This window comes from Carya illinoinensis, chromosome 14, assembly GCF_018687715.1.
Source record: "Carya illinoinensis cultivar Pawnee chromosome 14, C.illinoinensisPawnee_v1, whole genome shotgun sequence".
Taxonomy (NCBI): domain Eukaryota; kingdom Viridiplantae; phylum Streptophyta; class Magnoliopsida; order Fagales; family Juglandaceae; genus Carya; species Carya illinoinensis.
The window spans coordinates 30464152-30483654 of NC_056765.1; the positions used below are offsets into that span (position 1 = coordinate 30464152).

At 36.8% G+C, this 19503-nt stretch overlaps 1 protein-coding gene and 1 long non-coding RNA gene across 9 annotated transcripts; one reads left to right on the plus strand and one right to left on the minus strand.

The window, feature by feature from the left end:
• Positions 1-790: 790 nt before the first annotated feature.
• LOC122294577 lies at positions 791-19135 on the minus strand. 8 transcript variants are annotated; one of them, XR_006237680.1, is made up of 4 exons: positions 18147-19135; positions 11599-11646; positions 1846-1962; positions 791-1666 (listed from the first exon to the last, which is right to left on the minus strand). XR_006237680.1 is itself a non-coding variant. In XM_043103446.1 (4 exons), exons 1-4 carry the CDS (start codon positions 18266-18268, stop codon positions 1529-1531), a joined length of 495 nt encoding a protein of 164 aa, XP_042959380.1. In that variant the 5' UTR covers positions 18269-19135; the 3' UTR covers positions 791-1528. The 8 variants fall into 8 exon arrangements, 4 of the variants coding, with proteins under 4 accessions (XP_042959380.1, XP_042959382.1, XP_042959383.1 ...); XR_006237679.1 differs by having other exon boundaries at positions 791-1676; XM_043103446.1 differs by having other exon boundaries at positions 11529-11646.
• LOC122294579 lies at positions 2424-4289 on the plus strand. The gene is made up of 2 exons (XR_006237681.1): positions 2424-2560; positions 4026-4289. It is a non-coding gene; the product is annotated as an uncharacterized LOC122294579 (long non-coding RNA).
• Positions 19136-19503: the final 368 nt, after the last annotated feature.

Sequence of the window (19503 nt, forward strand, 5' to 3'; positions counted from 1 at the left end):
ATGCTTAAATATTCTTAAAAACTCTTTAATAAAAAAATTAAATCATTTAGATATTACATATTAAAATACTTTTAATCTTAAATAAGCTAAAAAACACATTTGAGAAAAAACATCATTTTAAACAAATGTGCTTTTTCAAATAATGCAGAATGTAATTTGAATTTTAAAAAAACTGTCAATGAACAAAATATCTATACAACTTTAAGATAATTATAACTTTCAAACTTTTAAAAATATGATCATAATTTTTAAAATTTCAAATAATAATCATTTCTATCTCAAAAAATATTTTTTTAATTTATTTTTAAACAAACGTAACATGCTTGAAAGTACTTTAAATATATAATTATCAAAAATTAAATAATTTTTTAATAATAAAATTTATTATTTAAATTATAAATTATAAATCTTAAAATTATAAACTATATTTCTAACTGTAATTTCAAACATAAAGTTACTCTAAAAATTTAGGAAAAGTATAGTTGCAAGCACAATTATGTACTAATCTGTGTACCAATATGATATGATTGGTTAAAAAATAGATTTTATTGAAAACAAGATTAATTTAAATTTTAAGTATAAATAAATTAGTATTGGTACACAGATTAGTGCGCGACTGTGCTTGTATGTAGCAAAACTCACAAACTTAAGAACATGCCAATTTCTTTCACTCCATCATTGACCATTAATGTCGTATTTCTGTCAGACATCGACAACACTTTTTGTCTTGTCATGTCAAGGAGAAAAAACATCGATTTCATGTATTAATAATACCTCATGACGACCTTAATCGCAAAATTAATAATAATAATAAAAAGAACCACTTAAACGTTCAAATATAGCAGGCATCCATAGTTAAATTTAAAACAATTTTCAAAACAAAATAAGTTAAATGAGGGAAAGTTGAAGTATCACAAAAACCAAATAAAAACATAGTATTCTCCATCGAGGACAACCTCCTTAAACTCCGATCCATAAGAATGTCACCTCTGAATATCTTCTCAAGCTCCATCAAGTAAATGACCTGAAAATGACACTCAAATATTAATAGCCTTAAGCCTGCCAATAAAACCATACAGACGACACTATATACCCACCAATTGGCCACTAATGTAAAATTAAGGACAAAAAATCTCATGAAGTGACGATGATAACAATACGAGTTTTTAATATCCACAATCAGTTTTCAAGTAATGCATATACCGGCATCTAGACAACCACAACTCCCATCCGCTTTGGCTCTTCCCTTCCCAAAATTAGCCTTCAAATTCAACCTACTCAAAATGCAGTCAACTATTTAATCCTCTAATCGTAGCATGTAATCCGGTGCAGCCAATATTACACAAGGCGTCTTGCCACTCACTCAACTTCCTTAACAAAATTTTACCTAGGCCTATGCAGAAAATTCTATAACCCGGTCCATCCATGAGATCTTACCCAACCCGTCCGAAAAGTGGTTTAAAGCAGCTTGCAGGTCGAACCTGCTGAAACTGACTGCATGTTTTAACTTGCGGTTTGGGAATTGATATCATCGCAGCAGAGGAAAAGGCCGTATCGAAGATGATTTCCAGCCAAAAAGGAGCCATGGCAGCAATAATACTGAAATTAAAATGATTTCTTTACATAAGAAACCAGGCCATGGACGCCACCTTAACTTGTGTTGCTCCTGTGCAAACCTGCACAAACCGCATGAAAAGCCAACATCAGACCATGTGATCATGCATTCTCAAGTTGCCTTAACCACAGAGGTTCTTAAGTCATTATCACACCTGCAGAATAGCCAAGCAAGCCAATGTTCAAGGAAAAGTCAACACAAAGTCCGGGATTTCACCGGAAGGAGGTTACCTTGCAAAGTAAAGGTTGCGAAGGTTCACGGGTCCAACTCGGTGACGTTCCAGAGAAGGGTCCTGCCACCAACTGCCGACCGGAGGGCCAAGAGTGCAGATCGATCCAAACCCAGATCTGGTCTTGACAAGGGGAACACAATGAGAGGCAGTGTGGTTAACTTCTCGGAAAAAGAAAGGGATAGTTTTCATAAGAGGAGTTCTATATAGAAGCCACTGTAGCAGTGCACTCATTGCACTCACTACGTGGCTTCCGGTTATTGTTTTAAAAAAATATATATATATCAAAACGTGCGTTTTGACGTTTTAATTCAATTTGAAATTCTGGTTTCCATCCCCATTCGAATTCATCCCGCGAATAAGCAGCTCCCTCGACAGCAACCCACTCCTTCAGCTTCCTCCACCCAGCGCCTCCCGGCGATGTCGTCTCTCTCGTCAGTGGCATCTAGCGGCGCTCCTCCATCTACCCAACACCGTCACTCCCTGCGAGCTCGTTGAAATGAGCAAACCAAACTGAATCCTGCGAAACCCTCTGTTCTTCCTTGACCCGAACCTGCGTTGGGTTCCTCTTCCCAGCGCCACCTTGCGACGGCATCTATCTGTTCAATGCCACCTCGAAACGCTCCTACGTCTACCCAGTGCCGCCACTCCCCGCTAGCTGATTGAACAGACTATTCACCAACCTCAACTGCTCAGATAGCTCTATTTTTCTACAGGTATTTTGCTCAACTTCGTAGGTAGGTAAATATTGTTCCCTTTGCCGTCCATACTATTATGTTGTTCACAATTACATCGAGATGTGATTTTGTGTTTTCTGAGATGAGTATTGTGGCTTAGGGCATGGATGGAGAAAAACAGTGTTCTTTGTGAGCAAATGTGGAAGAGGGTGTGATGATGCCTTTCTGTATGGTGTAGTTTTCATCAAAATGTTAACTTTTTGAGAAAATGCATAAGAGGTCATGTTTATGAACCTAGAGTTGAGGGGAAGAGGCAGGGATCGAGAAAACTATAACTTCTTGAGAAAATGCATAATAATTGAAGGTTACCATCATTTGATTTTCTGCAAATTGACCTGAAATTATGTTTACAATGTGACAATGACACAAATGGGCATTCTTGGACAATGAGAAGGAGTGAAAATGGGAATTATATAAGGTTTCATGGAGCACCTTATAGATAGGGAATACTTGAAGCTAGCAAATTTTGGGTCATTAATATCCTTTTCTATTACATTTCTTCATTTATTTTGAAATGAAAATCTCTTGGAAATGACTTGCTTCAGAAAAGTATATAAATTGATTGGATTACATTTTTTTGTTCGAACCAAGAGAATTGCAGTTGATTACTTCTTTCTAAATAGTGTTTGTTTATTTTTTGTTTTTTTAAACATAGAAAGCTTCCTGTGGAAACCATATACTTGCAAATTCAGGATGCCACAGATGGATGGTAATCGATTAGAGCTCTATTTAAATTGCCTCAACTAATCGTTGGACATTTTCTTCTATTCCACACTTGAGCTCTGAATTTTTCTGATATGCTACTTCTTTCTTATCTTCTTTTTCTATTGTTCTTTACTGAATAACTTTGCCAATTTAAGGAACCACTTGAAGATGACATAATTTTTTTTGCCTTTTTGTTTCCAAATCACTGTCTGTCATAGTTTCTTTAAAATGAGCACACATCTATTGATGATGGCAATAGTTCAAGCTTTTAAACTATAGGTGAACCGATATATACTGTAAATTTTAAGTTGCAAAGTTTAGGCTTTTTCATTTGAGTAAGTTGCAAAGTGATGGATTAATGTTTGTCTCGTTTATCTTAGATTAAAAATACCATTGTAAAGAACCAAAAGCTAGAGACAGAAGAGGCCGAAACACTGTTCTGGAAAGGAAATAATAGTTAAAAGGATTGGAATATGCAAAAAAAAAAAAACCCAGGATTCCATGCTTTAATCGATATGGATCATGATATGGATTTTGCTTGAATTCTATGCTTGGATTCCCTGCCTCTGTCACTCATAATTTCTTACTAAAATGCTAAAATTGATATGGGTTATGCATTCATTGATTGTTTTGACCTTGAATACTTAGTATGCCCTATGTTGTTCTTAATGTACTGCTTAATAACTAATTACTTCTTTGGTATATTTATTAACTTTTTCTCTTGTTGTTTTCTTTGTAGTTGTGGAGATTGATGATCGAGCCAGTGACCAGTTGTGGAGATGGCCATTCCCTGTGGTGTTCCATAGTTGTGTATATTGTGTTGTGAGCCATGTGTTAGTGGCTGTTTTTTTTGTATTCCAGTGTTGTAGAGATGCTGTTGGTGTTGATTCTGTAGATTGTAAACTAGGGGCTTTGTGTGGAAACACTTGTTATAGTCTTGGATGACTATAAGGATGTATTAATTCAGTATTTGAGAATGCATAAATTTGTGGCCTTGAAACAACTATGTCTAGAGGATATATAAACCAAGCCAACAGAACTCAATGTGGGAACATGTGCATGACCCAAATACTGAACCAAACCAGAAAAGCATTTTGATCAGCTTAAGCTTAATCTTTTGGCCACTCTAGCATCTTTTCATGAGTTTTTTTATTTATATATGAAGGAAATTAATCAAGATGTCTCTAAATACATGTGTACTGAAAATAACCAGCAAATATCTCTAACAGTAGGTGTAATGGAAGCACAACTCACTTGTAATTAACCAACAAATATTTACATCAATAAGTGAAAGTGTAAAATATCACTTGCTCACAATCCATAATATCTCTAACTACAAATCACTGATTACAACATTATAAGCTTTCATGGAGGCTTGCTCTGAGTCTGGATTCAAACTAAATTGATTGATCACAAGTACAAGTCAATATTTTGCTCCTGTGTTTGGTTTTCAAGCTCTACTTGGTGTCGAACAGTTTTTGGCTCCATCATCATCCTGTGCTTGGATACCATTTCGTCCATTAAACGACTTTGAGTAGCTTCAGCCACCAACCGTTCAGAGTGCACAAAATAGAAGAATAAAGAACTAATCTTTACAATCCCAAAATGACTCCACTAAAATAACAAGAAGTGCATTGAGTTTTCAAGCAAATTCAGTGTGTTACCTACATAATCTCAACCAAAAGATAGAAAAACTAGGTTTACAAACCTATATATTAAACTCCAAAATGGATCTTATTCTAGGCCTCCCATTTTGCTTAAGCAACTCAAAAAATAATTAGATTTTCACTCTTGTTGGCAAATCACTCTTCATTCGCTCCCATTTCAAGCATCAAAGTTACTATCTTATTTCAAAACCACTAATTCTTGTTGAATCAACCCAAGTATGAAGGGCTGCACATGCACCGTTTTCTTTCTTGGTTGTATTAGGCACCAACTGCAGCCACCAACCATCTACCCATCCACCGAATTCTGCAGCAAATATTGACAAAAGTTCATCTGTATCGAAAGAAGACTTGAAATTGCATGCTTCTTGTCCCCCATGGTTCTCCTATAAAAGAAGATGAATTCTGAAGAGAAAATCATCCTCACTGCGGTGAGAGATCGAGGTAGAGGGCAGAGGGCGAAAATGGGTTCTGGGGAAACCCAGAACGGAGGCCATTTGAGAGAGAGATAGAGAGATGTTGTAAATGTTTGTAAAATTGTACAAACATATTGAAAAATCGAATTTCCGCTTCAGTGGACATAGGCAAGTTGCCGAACCACGTTAAATTTTGTCAATATTTGCTGCAGAATTCGGTGGATGGGTAGATGGTTGGTGGCTGCAGTTGGTGCCTAATACAACCAAGAAAGAAAACGGTGCATGTGCAGCCCTTCATACTTGGGTTGATTCAACAATCACCCCCTCCACCCAAGTGTGTCATACCAGGCTGCTTGCAAACTGATTCATTCTTCAAATGAATTCACCTCTTTCTTGGAATGCTTGTCAGCCATGAGAGATCCGCTATCACATGCATCTTCAGGTACGTCTTCAAATGGATATCCAGATGCCTCTCCAAATGCATCTTCAAATGCATTAGCATCGTCTACATCCACGGAGCTTGCAAGGGATTTTCTTCAGAGGAGATTTACCAGTGCTCAATTGCACAATCTCAACTCTCTAGGATTCTTCTTTTGCTCGAGTCCATGAGTCCGCACTCATGTACACCTTGAGCAAACTGAGCTTCGCTCTAGGCTCATCCGAGCGAACAATCTGTTTCGCTTTAGCCACATCCGAGCGAACAATATGAGTAAACTGAGCTTCGCTCTAGGCTCATCCGAGCGAACAATCTGCTTGGTGCCTTTATAGCTTTCAAACCAGGCTCCATAAATGGTATCAGAGCTTCGGTTCGTGCAACCCATAAAATTACAGTTGATCAAAATCAACTTTTGATCACACCACAATGTTCCTCTCATCAAAACGGATCCGTAGCCGCAAACAGCGTCGAAAACGGATGTCGGAGGAGCCCGTACGCTCCCCTGGAAGTTGGAGAGTGTACAGACGCGCCTAAATCGCGTCAGAGGAAGAAGACGAGTGGGAAACACGCGCCCACGCGCCCCTACTCGCGTCTGGAGGAAGAAGAAGCGTGTACCACACTCTCCCACGCACCTCCACGCGCAGGCACGCGCTCCCACGCGCTACTGTAGCAGAGGACTGATCTGGACCGTCCGTTTTTCAGATCTTTGTTGGGCTAAATCTAAGCCATTCGGAGTCCGATTTCAACGATCAAATAGTGGTTTCTAACTATTTGGATCATTCCGGACTCATCCGTACGGTGAGAATGTCGAGATTCGCCATCGGTACTGTCGATCTGAACTGTCGATGTGTTGCAGATCATTTTGGGCTAGATCTACGCCAGTTGAAGTCTAATTGCGATGATCAAATGGTGATGTCAAACTATTTGGATCATTCGGGACTCATCCGTACGGTGGGAATGTTGAGATTCGCCATCGGTACAGTCGATCTGAACTGTCGAGGTATTACAGATCATTTTGGGCTAAATCTATGCCAGTTGGAGTTCCATCGCGATGATCAAATAGTGATGTCAAACTATTTAGATTATTCTGGACTCATCGGTACGGTGAGAATGTTGAGATTCGCCATCGGTACTTTCGATCTGAACCGTTCATAGTTGCAGATCAGTTGTGGGCTTGATCGCAGCCAGTTGGAGTCATGATGGACTCATTTGCTGTGGGCTTGATCGTAGCCAGTTGGAGTTTAGATAGACTCAGTTCGTTTGGGCTTGATTTAAGCCAGTTGGGATCGTGAAATTTGATTGAGCAAATTTCAGATCATTGGACGATGATGATTAACTTGTTATATCAGCAGGTTTTGGCAGTCATACAACTCATGGAGCATATTGTTATTAAGAGGAGAACCGCATCGGATCTCATTGTGGCTTTCTTTGAAAAGCCAGTTGCAAATAACAAAGTGCAGATGAAGCTTTGGTGTGGTAGTGTGGATACGTACAGTCTAAGGAGGTTCTGTCTAGGAGATTGGAAATTTTAAGTGTGTCCATTGTGACCCTCCAATATTTCCTGGGAACTGACTTAGTGAGGTACTATTCATTTCTACGGTAAATTCATTAAAGCAATGTCATGAAGAAACAATTCAATTTCAGAAAAGGCAAAAGGTACTATTATTGCCCAATAGCATTTGGCGTTGTGGTCAAAAGGTTGGGAGGTAATGAGAATGGCTATGAGTAATTCTGCAAAGAGGTTGAAGTTGAAGTTTCTCAATGTAAGAGATCTTATCCTGGATGAGGAGGTGCGCAGAAGAGATTCTGGCAAGATCTCGAGTTGTTGGTCCTGAATGTTGATTGTAAGGACAGAGGCAAGTCAAGATCTGGACAACAGATGACTCGCTAGAAATTGTGGCAAGACAGGCCACAAGAGACTGCTAAAATCAGGAGAAAATTGAGAATGATGCTGTGAATAGGGTGACTGAAGAAATACATGGCGTTGCATTTCTTGCAGTGCACAATGCTGTTAAAGACAGCTTGAAGACAACAGTCATTCAGTAGTGTTTTCTCAAAGGCGTTGAAGGGCAAATCAATCCCTGAAGTCAACAATGATACTAGCGACTGGTGAAACGGCTAGTACAAGGAGCAGTTTCGGCAAGTGGCTCCAAGTCAGTAAATGGAGATACTGGTATTGATGCTAATGTTGTGTCTCTCTCCATAAAAAAAGAGACATGTATATCCTTATGGCATGCCGCTAATTCCCAGAGTTGCCATGATAGAGGATGTGTTAATGTTAGCAGGTCCACAAGTTTACACACAGGCATTGGTTTGGCATTAATGCAGGGTGTGTGGTGGAAATTCATGTCGATGGCTGATGAACTTCCAGGAGAGCCAAACGTGGAAGTTACACCATAATTTTCAGCAAGGTTACTTTCAACATGGGCCGAAGTGAAATGCTTGGAATTGGTTTATTCTGAGTGGATATGCCTTTATGGTGAAGCATGATAGCGGGAGCTATGAAGATCTTCATTGAGGTGGAGATTGTTGCTATTGTTGCCCAATAGCATTTGGCGTTGGAAGGTCACGAAGGATTAATTAGTCTTGGCTCGTGGTAATTGTCGTGTGAATTAGATGAGAAAGTAAAAGGAACCCAGTTTTACTTTTCTAAAGAAATCTCCCTAGACCACGACATGAAGTACAGGTGTGAGAGATGGGAACAAAACGTCAGATGTTCCAGGGATATCTACACCTAAAGAACTGCCAAGACGATCAGACCTCCATGGTGGTTACTACCTTAAAATGTATCCTGCTGAATGAAGGTAGTGAACTACGGTATGAAGAAAAATCTTGCAAGAAGGGAGATTATGCAAGTCGGAGACTGCACACAAGATGGGCACATGCGACTGAAGATAGCAGCAGGATGAAGGGTCAGTCACCCAGATCAGAGATGAGACCTCAGCAACAGGTTCTCTGATATGTGTCAAGGTCCGTGCGAAACCATTGATTCCTAGTGCAGTGGGAGATGTGTTGCCCTATGTAGATGTGTTGATTAAGGGCATTGTACGTGATGAACTAAAGTTATGCATCACTTTAGTTAGTCTTCTAAGTTGAAGACATGAGCTGTAAAATTGTATAAGGGATCATGCTCCGAGATAGAGCTCGGCATGTTGAGAACCAGTCTCCAAGTTGGAGATTGGTGTGATTGTAGGATTATGGAGCCTGGTTTGAAAGCTGTAAAGGCACCAAGCAGATTGTTCGCTCGGATGTGGCTAGAGCGAAGCAGATTGTTCGCTCGGATGAGCCTAGAGCGAAGCTCAGTTTACTCAGATTGTTCACTCGGATGTGGCTAGAGCGAAGCAGATTGTTCGCTCGGATGAGCCTAGAGCGAAGCTCAGTTTGCTCAAGGTGTACATGAGTGCGGACTCATGGACTCGAGCAAAAGAAGAATCCTAGAGAGTTGAGATTGTGCAATTGAGCACTGGTAAATCTCCTCTGAAGAAAATCCCTTGCAAGCTCCGTGGATGTAGACAATGCTGATGCATTTGAAGATGCATTTGGAGAGGCATCTGGATATCCATTTGAAGACGTACCTGAAGATGCATGTGATAGCAGATCTCTCATGGCTGACAAGCATTCCAAGAAAGAGGTGAATTCATTTGAATAATGAATCAGTTTGCAAGCAGCCTGGTATGGCACACTTGGGTGGAGGGGGTGATTGTTGAATCAACCCAAATATGAAGGTCTGCACATGCACCGTTTTCTTTCTTGGTTGTATTAGGCACCAACTGCAGCCACCAACCATCTACCCATCCACTGAATTCTGCAGCAAATATTGACAAAAGTTCATCTGCACCGAAAGAAGACTTGAAATTGCATGCTTCTTGTCCCCCATGGTTCTCCTATAAAAGGAGATGAATTTTGAAGAGAAAACCATCCTCACTGCGGTGAGAGATCGAGGGCAGATGGCGAAAATGGGTTCTGGGGAAACCCAGAACGGAGGCCATTTGAGAGAGATAGAGAGATGTTGTGACTGTTTGTAAAATTGTACAAATATATTGAAAAATCGAATTTCCACTTCAGTGGACGTAGGCAAGTTGTCGAACCACTTAAATATTGTCTCTATCAATTGTGTGTGTGATTTCTGGGCGGCCGGAGGCGCAACAATTCTTAGATGAGAAATAAACAAGCTTTCAACCTCCACTAGACCACCACCATCCACATTCTGATCCTGAAATCTTTTGTGCTCCTTAATACACGGTACCTTGAATGAATCACGATGCAAATCACCACGGGCATAAAGAGATTTTATAGAAAAAATATGAATATTTTTGAAAAATTAAACAAGAGCATCAAGCCACACCATCAAAACACCAAATATGTCCTCCAAATCTAATATTTCCAATGTTCTTTATTTTTTGTAAACTTGTTCAACCTCAATTTCAAGCTAATATCACTAATTACAGCTAATACCCTAGAGATAAATACAGATGGAGTAAACACAAAGAAAACAAGGAATGTATGCCTAAACCCTAGAATCACAGAACAACAATGGTTTTCCAAAAAGTTTGAAGAAGATTACCTCGGCAAATTGAAGATCTCTAGATGCAATTTCATAGTGTATGGACTCACACCGTCACGGGATTGAGATGGGGAAATCGCATCGGGTGGGAAATCATAGTGTGAGCGAATGAAGGGATCTCACAATCACAATGCACATGAGGGGGTTGAGAGAATCACAGAGAATGAGAAGAAAAAGGTATCGAAATTGAACCTGAGTTCCGTTGTTCTTGACTTTGTCAGCGCCACTCCGCGATTCACAGAGAAGAAGAAGAAGAAGAAGACGACGGGCTTTGTCAATAAACTTGAGGGATTCACAGTGAAGAAAAAGAAAGGGATTAGAAATGTGAGGGGATTGAGGGTCTCTCTTGACAGAAGGGATACGATAACGAGAGGGGAGAGAGAGGGGGTGAGTGGAGATACGAGGAAGAGGGGTTTTCGAATTCGAGAGGGGAGAGAGGCCCAGAGAGGGGTGAGCAGTGAACCGGTTCGTTATTAGTGAACCCGATCTACACGTCATGGCTTCTATGGATGTAGCCAAACACTGGCTTCTGCGTAGAGTTTTTCTTTTCATAAACTCGAGACAAATCGGGTTGAATTGGTTTTGATGGTCTGGGCTGCGGTTTGGGCCCAAATACAGGGCGGTTTGGTCGGTTGCAGGCCTAATTTTACCCCAGTTCAAATTTGCATACTATCACCACCTTTGAAAGCCTTAAGACTTATACAATGACAAGAACAATGCTTGCCTTACAAACTATTCACTTGTTTCATCGCACACTCTTGAATTGTTCACCATCCTTTGGGATCCAACCATCAAATTGTAACACCACTTATTTACCAAATTACCATCCATGTTAACCGCCAGAATCAAACCAAAGTACTATATATTTGTCAGGTTTTCCCATTCAGGGGTGCAATATATTAATTTTGATAGTTTAAAAAGAAAAATATAAAAGAAATGATAGTTTTAAGTTTAAGGAGGATTTCAATCGTCCATAGTTCCTGGCCAAACTGAACTTGACTAATTTCATTCCTCTCTCTCACCCTAGGCCCTACAGTTCGAGCAGGAGCTCTAAGAGATCTAATATCGTTTGGGAATAAAAACTGTACTAAGAAAAAGGAGAGAAAAGAAAAGAGAAATATGGCTAAAAAATATAGAAATTCAGGTTAAAAAAACTATAGACCAAACATTCGTGAGAGGGAAGAAAATAAATATATAGATCCCATATCCATTCAAGATGCAAAAATGCTAACCATTGAAGAGATGGCCTTCCCAAATCCATTTTTTGCCATGGTTTGAACCTACTCGACAAAAATAAAACAAAATAATGAAAAATAAGAAGCAGAAATGGAATCCTAATATCAAATACCTACGAAAAATCAAGGAAAAGCAGAGTTACAACAATCACTCTTTTTTTTTTTTTTTTTTTTTTATCAGTTCACTCTCATATCTTATAATTCCAAAGCAAATAAAATTTCTCATCCCAAGTACTGATTTGTTATTTCAGTAATTTTTTTAAGGAAAAGAAAATAATAGGAACCCACAAACCGGTAGCCAAAACTAGACCTAAAAGCCATGATTTAGCTGTGGAGACATTCATAGGCCTCCGATATGCCCACGAGGTCAATGCCCAACAAATTCTCCAGTTTAGATTATGCAATGTGTCTTTCTTGGACATCAAACCGAAGGTTCTTCTCACCTTGACTACCACAAGGGACAACAATGATCCCTAAAAAGCAATAATTGGTTGAAGAAGAACAAAATTATCATAGGAAGAGATACATAAGAAAGAAAGGGAATAAATATCTTGAATATCATAACTCCTTAGAATCAACTATGCTTCAAATCAAATCTTTTACGATAACAACTTTTTGGAATCTTTTTCTTGGTTTGAAATTTGAATAGTTTTGGCTTTAGGCAGTGAATGCTGTTTTTTAATCTATAATACTACTTATGCATAAAATAAAAACAGTCAAAAGTTCAAATCCAACTTTTAAATGCTTCCTGCTGCAAAATTATGGTTATGGTTGTTCTTTACTGGAATTGTAGAGAATTACTTACGAATAGGACCATTGGCACGATGTTCTTCTTAGTTGTTAATGGTTTGATGTTCTTCTTAAATATGGCTATGTTGGTTTATATAAGAGAAAACAAATGAGGTTGTTTGAATACCTATTTTTGTTTAGCTTTTAAAATTATTTACGTTATCAATCTATGTCCTTGGTTGCAGGTTTATATTGAAAATACCAACACAATTGACGGGTGTGCAACATTTTTATGAAGAGACAGATTTTCACATGTTAAAAAAATGAGGTCTGGAATCCTTCTCCAATTATAATACTTTTTGGTTCAACCACATTTTATTGATCATTTTAACGAGGTCTGGAATCCTTCTCCAATCATAATACTTTTTGGTTCAACCACATTTTATTGATCGATGAAACAGCAGGCAAATTTAATAATATTTTTCATGGCAATGAGAACATTGCTTTTAGAGCATCTGCCGTAGAGTTTTTCCCTATTGAGGTCAAATTTCGATTTCTAAACTAGGTTTATACCTTGCATTTATATTAGTTAATAAAGGAGTTGTGCATATGGACATGATGAGCTGTGCATCGATCATTAAACTCACATCTTCATATATCTTGAATTAAACTTGCATAAGCAAGGTGCCAAGTTGTTGGACCTTAAAGTGTGGGAATCATTAAACTTCCCACACTAAATTACATATTAAGTTTCTTGTACATCACAACCTTACATAGACCAAAACTTTAAAGATATGTTTACGAAAATACTGAAACATTTGAAAAAAATATCCCTCTCCATATCGCTGTCATTCATGTTGTTGCCTTTGATGGTTAAGTTTCTTACCTTGTTTTTAAAAAACGTGGTTTTCTTTGACTTTTTTTTTTATTGGCAATATATTCTTGAAATAATACAAAGTATACTTGTTTTTTATGGCAATGCCTTCCACTTTCATTTTTAGCTAATGTGTTTTGGGAGATTGATTATTTGATTTTTTTAAAAAGACTATGACAATATCCTTTGAGCATTGTATGCGTACTTTTACTCATTGACAGTCTTTTTAAAATTCGAATTACCTTAAGCAAATGAGTTTGTTTTTAGCTTGTTTGAGATTAAAATATACTTTAATATGTAACACCCAAACAACCTAATTTTTCTATTAAAAAGCTTTTAAGGCTATTCAAGTACTTTTTAAAACTTCCATGCAACTCCAAATAAGCCCATAGTGTGTTTGATTGCTAGTATTTTGGAGAGAATCTTTTTTAAATTTCATATATCCGATATGAGAGTAAGTGTTAGTTTGGTTTCTTTTCAGGGTAAATTCTATGCAAATCAAAGGTCAGATATATTATCTTTATTTTGTGAAGAAGACACAAAAAAAAAATTATACCAAGAGAAAGTACGCAGCTCACAAAAATAGGATTAATGCAAGCTTGACAATAATATATTTGGAAAATGAAGTGAAAATATATACAAATACAAACTAATACCTATAACTGTCACAAAATTATCGTGCATTCAAAACACGATTGGACATGCAGTTTCATAAATTATGTTCTTTCTATTCTATGATAGGCTAGAGTTTTGAGCCACCTTTCCTTATCCGACAATTCCCAAACTCGTTCTCCATGAGTGTTTTTTATCAACCAATAATTCTTTCCTTGTTTTCGGCCAAATCTTATAATTAAAATAGCGCATTAAAATCTATTAGGATTTTGTAGCCCTTCATAAATACTTTGTCATATAATGGAATGAAACAAATTGAAATTGTTAAAATGTCTTTTATGAAAATTTTTACTATAGCACATGGCATAAGATAAAAGCTATGAGAGTATTTTAACTAACAAACAAATAATATCTTCCATTAATTCCAAATACATTTATATATTTAAGTGTCAAACCTAATCGATAATATTTCCTACACTCTTTATTTGTCATGTAAAAATCAATCTACATTCATATGAATACTCGGTCTAAATGTACAAGCCTAGATAATACATTAGTAATGTTATGAAAGTTAGAAGTTAGTTATATTTACTCCTTTGTAGTTCATAAATTCTCTATGCATGTTAATCGAACCGGCTATAGACTGCTTCTTAACCATCTCAAGAAGTTTGAATTCATTTTGATAATTTATCTTTATTATATCAGCAATATATACAACTCTGTTTTAGAAGAAAAAATATTGAAATTAATTTCTAGTTGCATGTATGCTTTAAAAATATTTTAGAGAAAAATATATATTTCAAATATATAATCTCTTCTTCAATTTTGAATTACAAGGAAACTTAGTTTTTATCTTCTCCTTTCTAATTCCATTGCGTTGAATCCACTCAAATACTCTCTTTAAATTATAGTCGTAAAGTAGTATCTCGTCTGCTTTGCAGCAATCAATAAGTTACTGAATAGAAAATTCTAATAAATCTTCTTCTGAATGCTTAATTTTCATAGCAGCAGCAATAGTATCAACAACTACAATTGCCCAACAACAATATGATAAAAAAAGTAGCTAATAATAAAATAAAAATAATACAATAGTTAAGACTTTAAGTTTATTGTTTGCCAAAACATACAACTTCAAAAAAAATAAATTATTAGTTAAGAAGAAGTAAATAAATGACCAACTCGTGAACCAGCTTACGTGCATATGTATTATATATATATATATATATATATATATTTACTAATGAGTAGTTAATGCAATAGTATTTTCTACTATTATATACCTATCAAAAAAAATTTCTTCTAGTATATATATTAGTATTTTTTATTAACAAAAATAAAAGTTTCGACATCACTACCTGCATTTGATATGATATTTAAAAATATTACATCTTTTCTAAATTATGCATGTAAACTATATCACAAGTTGCTGTTTATTCACTTCATCTTAACTATTTATTCAATTTGTTTAAAATTATTAATGTATGTTTTGGCAAATAGTAAACATAGTCTTAATAATTTAATAATTTTTATTTTATTATTAGCTTCTTCTTTTTCAGATTGTTGTTAGGCAATTGTAACTATTGAGTCTATTGTCGCTGCAATAAAAATCAAATATCCAGAAGAAGAACTATCAAAACTTTCTATTTAGGAGCTTATTAACTATTGCGAAACAAATCAACTACCATAAAATTATAGTTAAATGAAAACATTTGAATGGATACAAGCCAATGGAATTAGAAATGAGAAGGATTATCTTTTCAAAAACTTAAATTTCCTTGCAAATGCAAAACTAAAGAAGAGGTTACATATATCAAATCTATATATATGTACTTCTTTATTATATTTTTCAAGCATACATGTAACTGAAAATTAATTCTAATATTTTCTCTTCCTCTAGAAAAAGAAAAGAAGACAAATCTATATAAAAGAAAAGGAGATCCTTTGTCTTCTTTTCTTTTATTCTTGTTATCGATGCTTTGACCAGAATGATTAAAGCAGTGATGGATGGGAGTTTTTTGTCGGGATTTTGGTGGGAGATGTCTCGAGGCAGCATAAATGTCACACATCTTATTTTTACATACGATACTTTAATTTTTAGTGAGACTTTTTTTTTTTTTTTGACAAGTAACTTGGGCGTAAAGATTTTTCCTTTTTGAGTTTCAACTGGGAAGTGTCAACTTCACTCCAATTACAAAAACAAGCTAGATGCTTCTTGGCAAGAAAAATCATCTAACATATTATGCTCAGAAAAATCATCTAATTTTTAGTGAGACTAATTAGGAGCATCTTCATTCTTTGAGATCCCTCATTCTTTGAGATCCCTCTTGTTATGTTTTGAATTAGTTGCTTTTGGTCTTAGAGTTAACTTATCTAAGTCTGAAATAGTTCAAGTGGGTTTTGTATTGAATATTTTGGATTTGGCTAATCTCTTGGGTTGTAAGGTCTCATCGTTACCTATGAGATATCTTGGTCTTCCTTTGGACACTCCTCACAAATCTTTGATGATTTGAAATAATGTGATTGAGAAGATTGAGATGAGGTTGGCTAGTTGGAAAATGATATATTTACTTAAAGGCGGAAGAATTACTTTGATTAGGAGTATGTTGTCTAATCTTCCAACGTATTTCCTTTCTATTGTTCCTTATGGGTGGCCAATAGAACTAAAAGGATTTTTTTGAAATTCTGGGGCAGTAATGGGGAGGAAAGAAAGTTTCTCTTAGTTAGCTGAAACCAATTTTGCTCCCCAGTTTCTTGTGGAGGATTGGGTATTTGAAATTTGAGACTATTCAACAAAGCTCTACTTGGGAAATAGCTATAGCGATATCACATTGAGAGGGATGCGTTATGGAGAAATATTATTGATGTTAAATATGAGAGGGTGTGGGGGAGTTGGTGTTCTAATGAAGTTAGAAGTGTGTATGGGGTGAGTTTGTGGAAGTCCATTCGGATGGATTGGGGCCAATTTGTCAATCATTTTAAATACAAAGTGGGTGATGGGACAATGATTAATTTTTGGCATGATATTTTGAATGTTTATCCTTCCCTCCTTATGATTGTTAGAGAGCAAGAAGTTAATTCCTTTACGCTTTTTTATTGATCTGATTCCTTTACTTTTTTAAACAACAATCTCTAAAGGAACGTAAATTTTATTTGAGATGTACATGATTGGGAAGTGAATGTCTTTTTTTTTTTTTAAAGCTTAAATAATATGAACTGTTCAGGGAAGGGAGGATAGTTTGGTGTGGATTCACATTGGAAATTCCAGAATTTCGCCTTTTATAAGGTGTTAACTTGTCATTGTGTCAATAAATTCCCTTTGAAGTGCATTTGGAGATCTAAGGTGCCTAGTAAGGTTGCATTATTCTGCTTGTTGGAATTCCTTGAAATTTTGACCACAGAAAATTTTTTACCAAGGAGAATTTGAGAAAGCATGGATTATTTGTTGTGGATTGTGCTCATGTGTAATAAAGATGGACCTAGTGAAGATGTTAACCATCTATTTCTTCATTATGAGGTGGCTAAGACTTGGGGTGGTGATAGATACACACCCACAAAATCCACATTTTTGTTATAACACCAAAATCACAATTTTTTCAGTATCGCAACACAACCAGAGAAGCAGAGCACAATTAATAAAATAATAGCAAGTAAATGGCATTAAGAATGTAGATGTATGTAGACAATTATTGGATGGCATGGCATATTACAGTAAAGAATAATGATAGTCTTGCCACTGGTGGACAACCAGTTCACAACTTGGGTTTTAAAAAAAATTTTAAAAATTAATAAAATTTATGTAAATTTATTTTATAATTTTGTAAAATAAAATATTACTTAACCTCCTCATTATTATTTTTTAAAGTCACTATTAGAGTATTTTATTTATTTATATTTATTTATTTTACTCAGTAGTAATTAAAGAAGTGACTCCTAATAAAATTATATATTTTTTAAAATTTTTTTTTATGATAAAAAATATGTAAAATATAATAATAACAAAAAACAATTTCATCAATTTTATTAATGATAAGTTGATAAAATTATATTACCTTAATTGTAAACAGGTTGGTAACCAGTTGGAAGGGTATCATTACTCTACGGTAAAATAACAAACAACACACATTCATCACATTTCACAATTTTCTACAAATACAAGCGATTCCCAACGCTCCATCCGCCCCTAGGCCGACATTCATCACCAACTACAACATTACTATATCCCAACGCTCCACAGGCCCCAGACCACTTTCATTCACAACCATACTGCATCCATAATTTATTGACTGTTTTCTACATTAGTACTTCAAGAGTCGGTCAGGAATTTACTTACAAGGCGAAAGGGCAAATTTCTGGAGGATCAAAAGCGCAGACTAAAGCATCCCGCGAGCGAGTGCATGCGTTGTGTGGTGGCCGCTGGAGGGGCGGAGCACGGCGGCAGCAGTGGCAGCGCATAGTGGCAAGGACGGATCTGGGTGAAATAAAGGGCCTACGACTGGGAAAATTCTAATGGGTGGCAGAACAGTCGCGATAAAGGATGGAGGAGGGAGGTTTCACGGCGGGAGTGGCGGTTGTCGGCGGAGCGGAACCCCAAAAAGGGGATCTACACTCGGGTTGGGTGAATCTGGGAGGAGAAGGGGCCGAACAAAGAGGAGAATGTGAGGGATGGTCGGACGACGACGAGGGAGCTGCCAACCGCGGCGGTGCACGGCGGAGATCTAGGTAAAATTCTTAAACCCACGGGCAGAAGCAACAGAGACAGAGATTAAGAGATTTTAAGGGAGAGGGGACTGAAAGAGAGGAACACAGAGACGAAAGACTGAGGCGTCAGTGCACGGCGATGCAGCTGAGTTTCATGGCACCTACAGTCAGAATTGTGGAGAATCGCTCAATAAGAACCATGAAGAATGGTGTGGAGCCAGGCACGGCGGCTAGCGGCAAAACACAAAGAAGAGAGATAAACGGGCAATGAGAAGAGGAGGAATCGTTTGAGGCTCCACGTGGTCACTGTGCGAACAGGGGAGGAAAGTGGGGTACCGTGAGATAGAAAGGGTGTTGGGGTACGACTTGCGGTGGCTGATGGCGGCGACGTCTATACTGAGGGAAGAGAGGATGCGAGACAGAGGGAGAGTGAAAGAGAGCTACGGTAGGGGCATGACAGAGAGACAGGGACGAAGCCTTACGGTTGGCTGCCTGAGACATCGCCGATGTCAGTGGTGTGTGGCGCGGCTACAGGGGAGAGGGAAGATGGCTCAGAGAGAGAGAGAGAGAGAGAGAGGTGGGGCCTCGGGTACTGTGCGGCGCAGAAGAAGGGAGGGAGGAAAAGGGAAATAAATAGTTGGGCTACTGGGCGCGAGTCGCGCGACGCCCAGGTTTTTTTCACATTTTTTAATAGATTTAAATATTTTAAAAAATAAAAAAAATTCACAAATATATATAAAATCACTTTCACAATTATTAAGACCTAATTTATTTTCAAAAAAAAAATAGATGAGATAAATTAAAAAATATATTATTAAAATATATTATTTTTATATTGTGATTTGAAAAAATTATATTAAAATTTTAAAAAGTTGAATTATTTATTTTGAGAATTTAAAAAAATTATATTAATTAAGATGAAATAAAATGAGATGAAGTGAGAGTTTTGTAAAAACAAATTAGCCTAAATTAAAAAATTAAAAAAAAAA

What these genes read in the sequence shown, in the direction of transcription:
- LOC122294577 (XM_043103446.1), bottom strand. Translation starts at nt 18,268, where the DNA reads ATGCGCTGCCACTGCTGCCGCCGTGCTCCGCCCCTCCAGCGGCCACCA. An exon ending in TTCCCTCTCACGAATGTTTG is followed by an intron (nt 1,963 to 11,528) that starts GTCTATAGTTTT and finishes TGTCAAGACCAG; the next exon opens with ATCTGGGTTTGGATCGATCT. An exon ending in CGCAACCTTTACTTTGCAAG is followed by an intron (nt 1,667 to 1,845) that starts GTAACCTCCTTC and finishes AGGTTTGCACAG; the next exon opens with GAGCAACACAAGTTAAGGTG.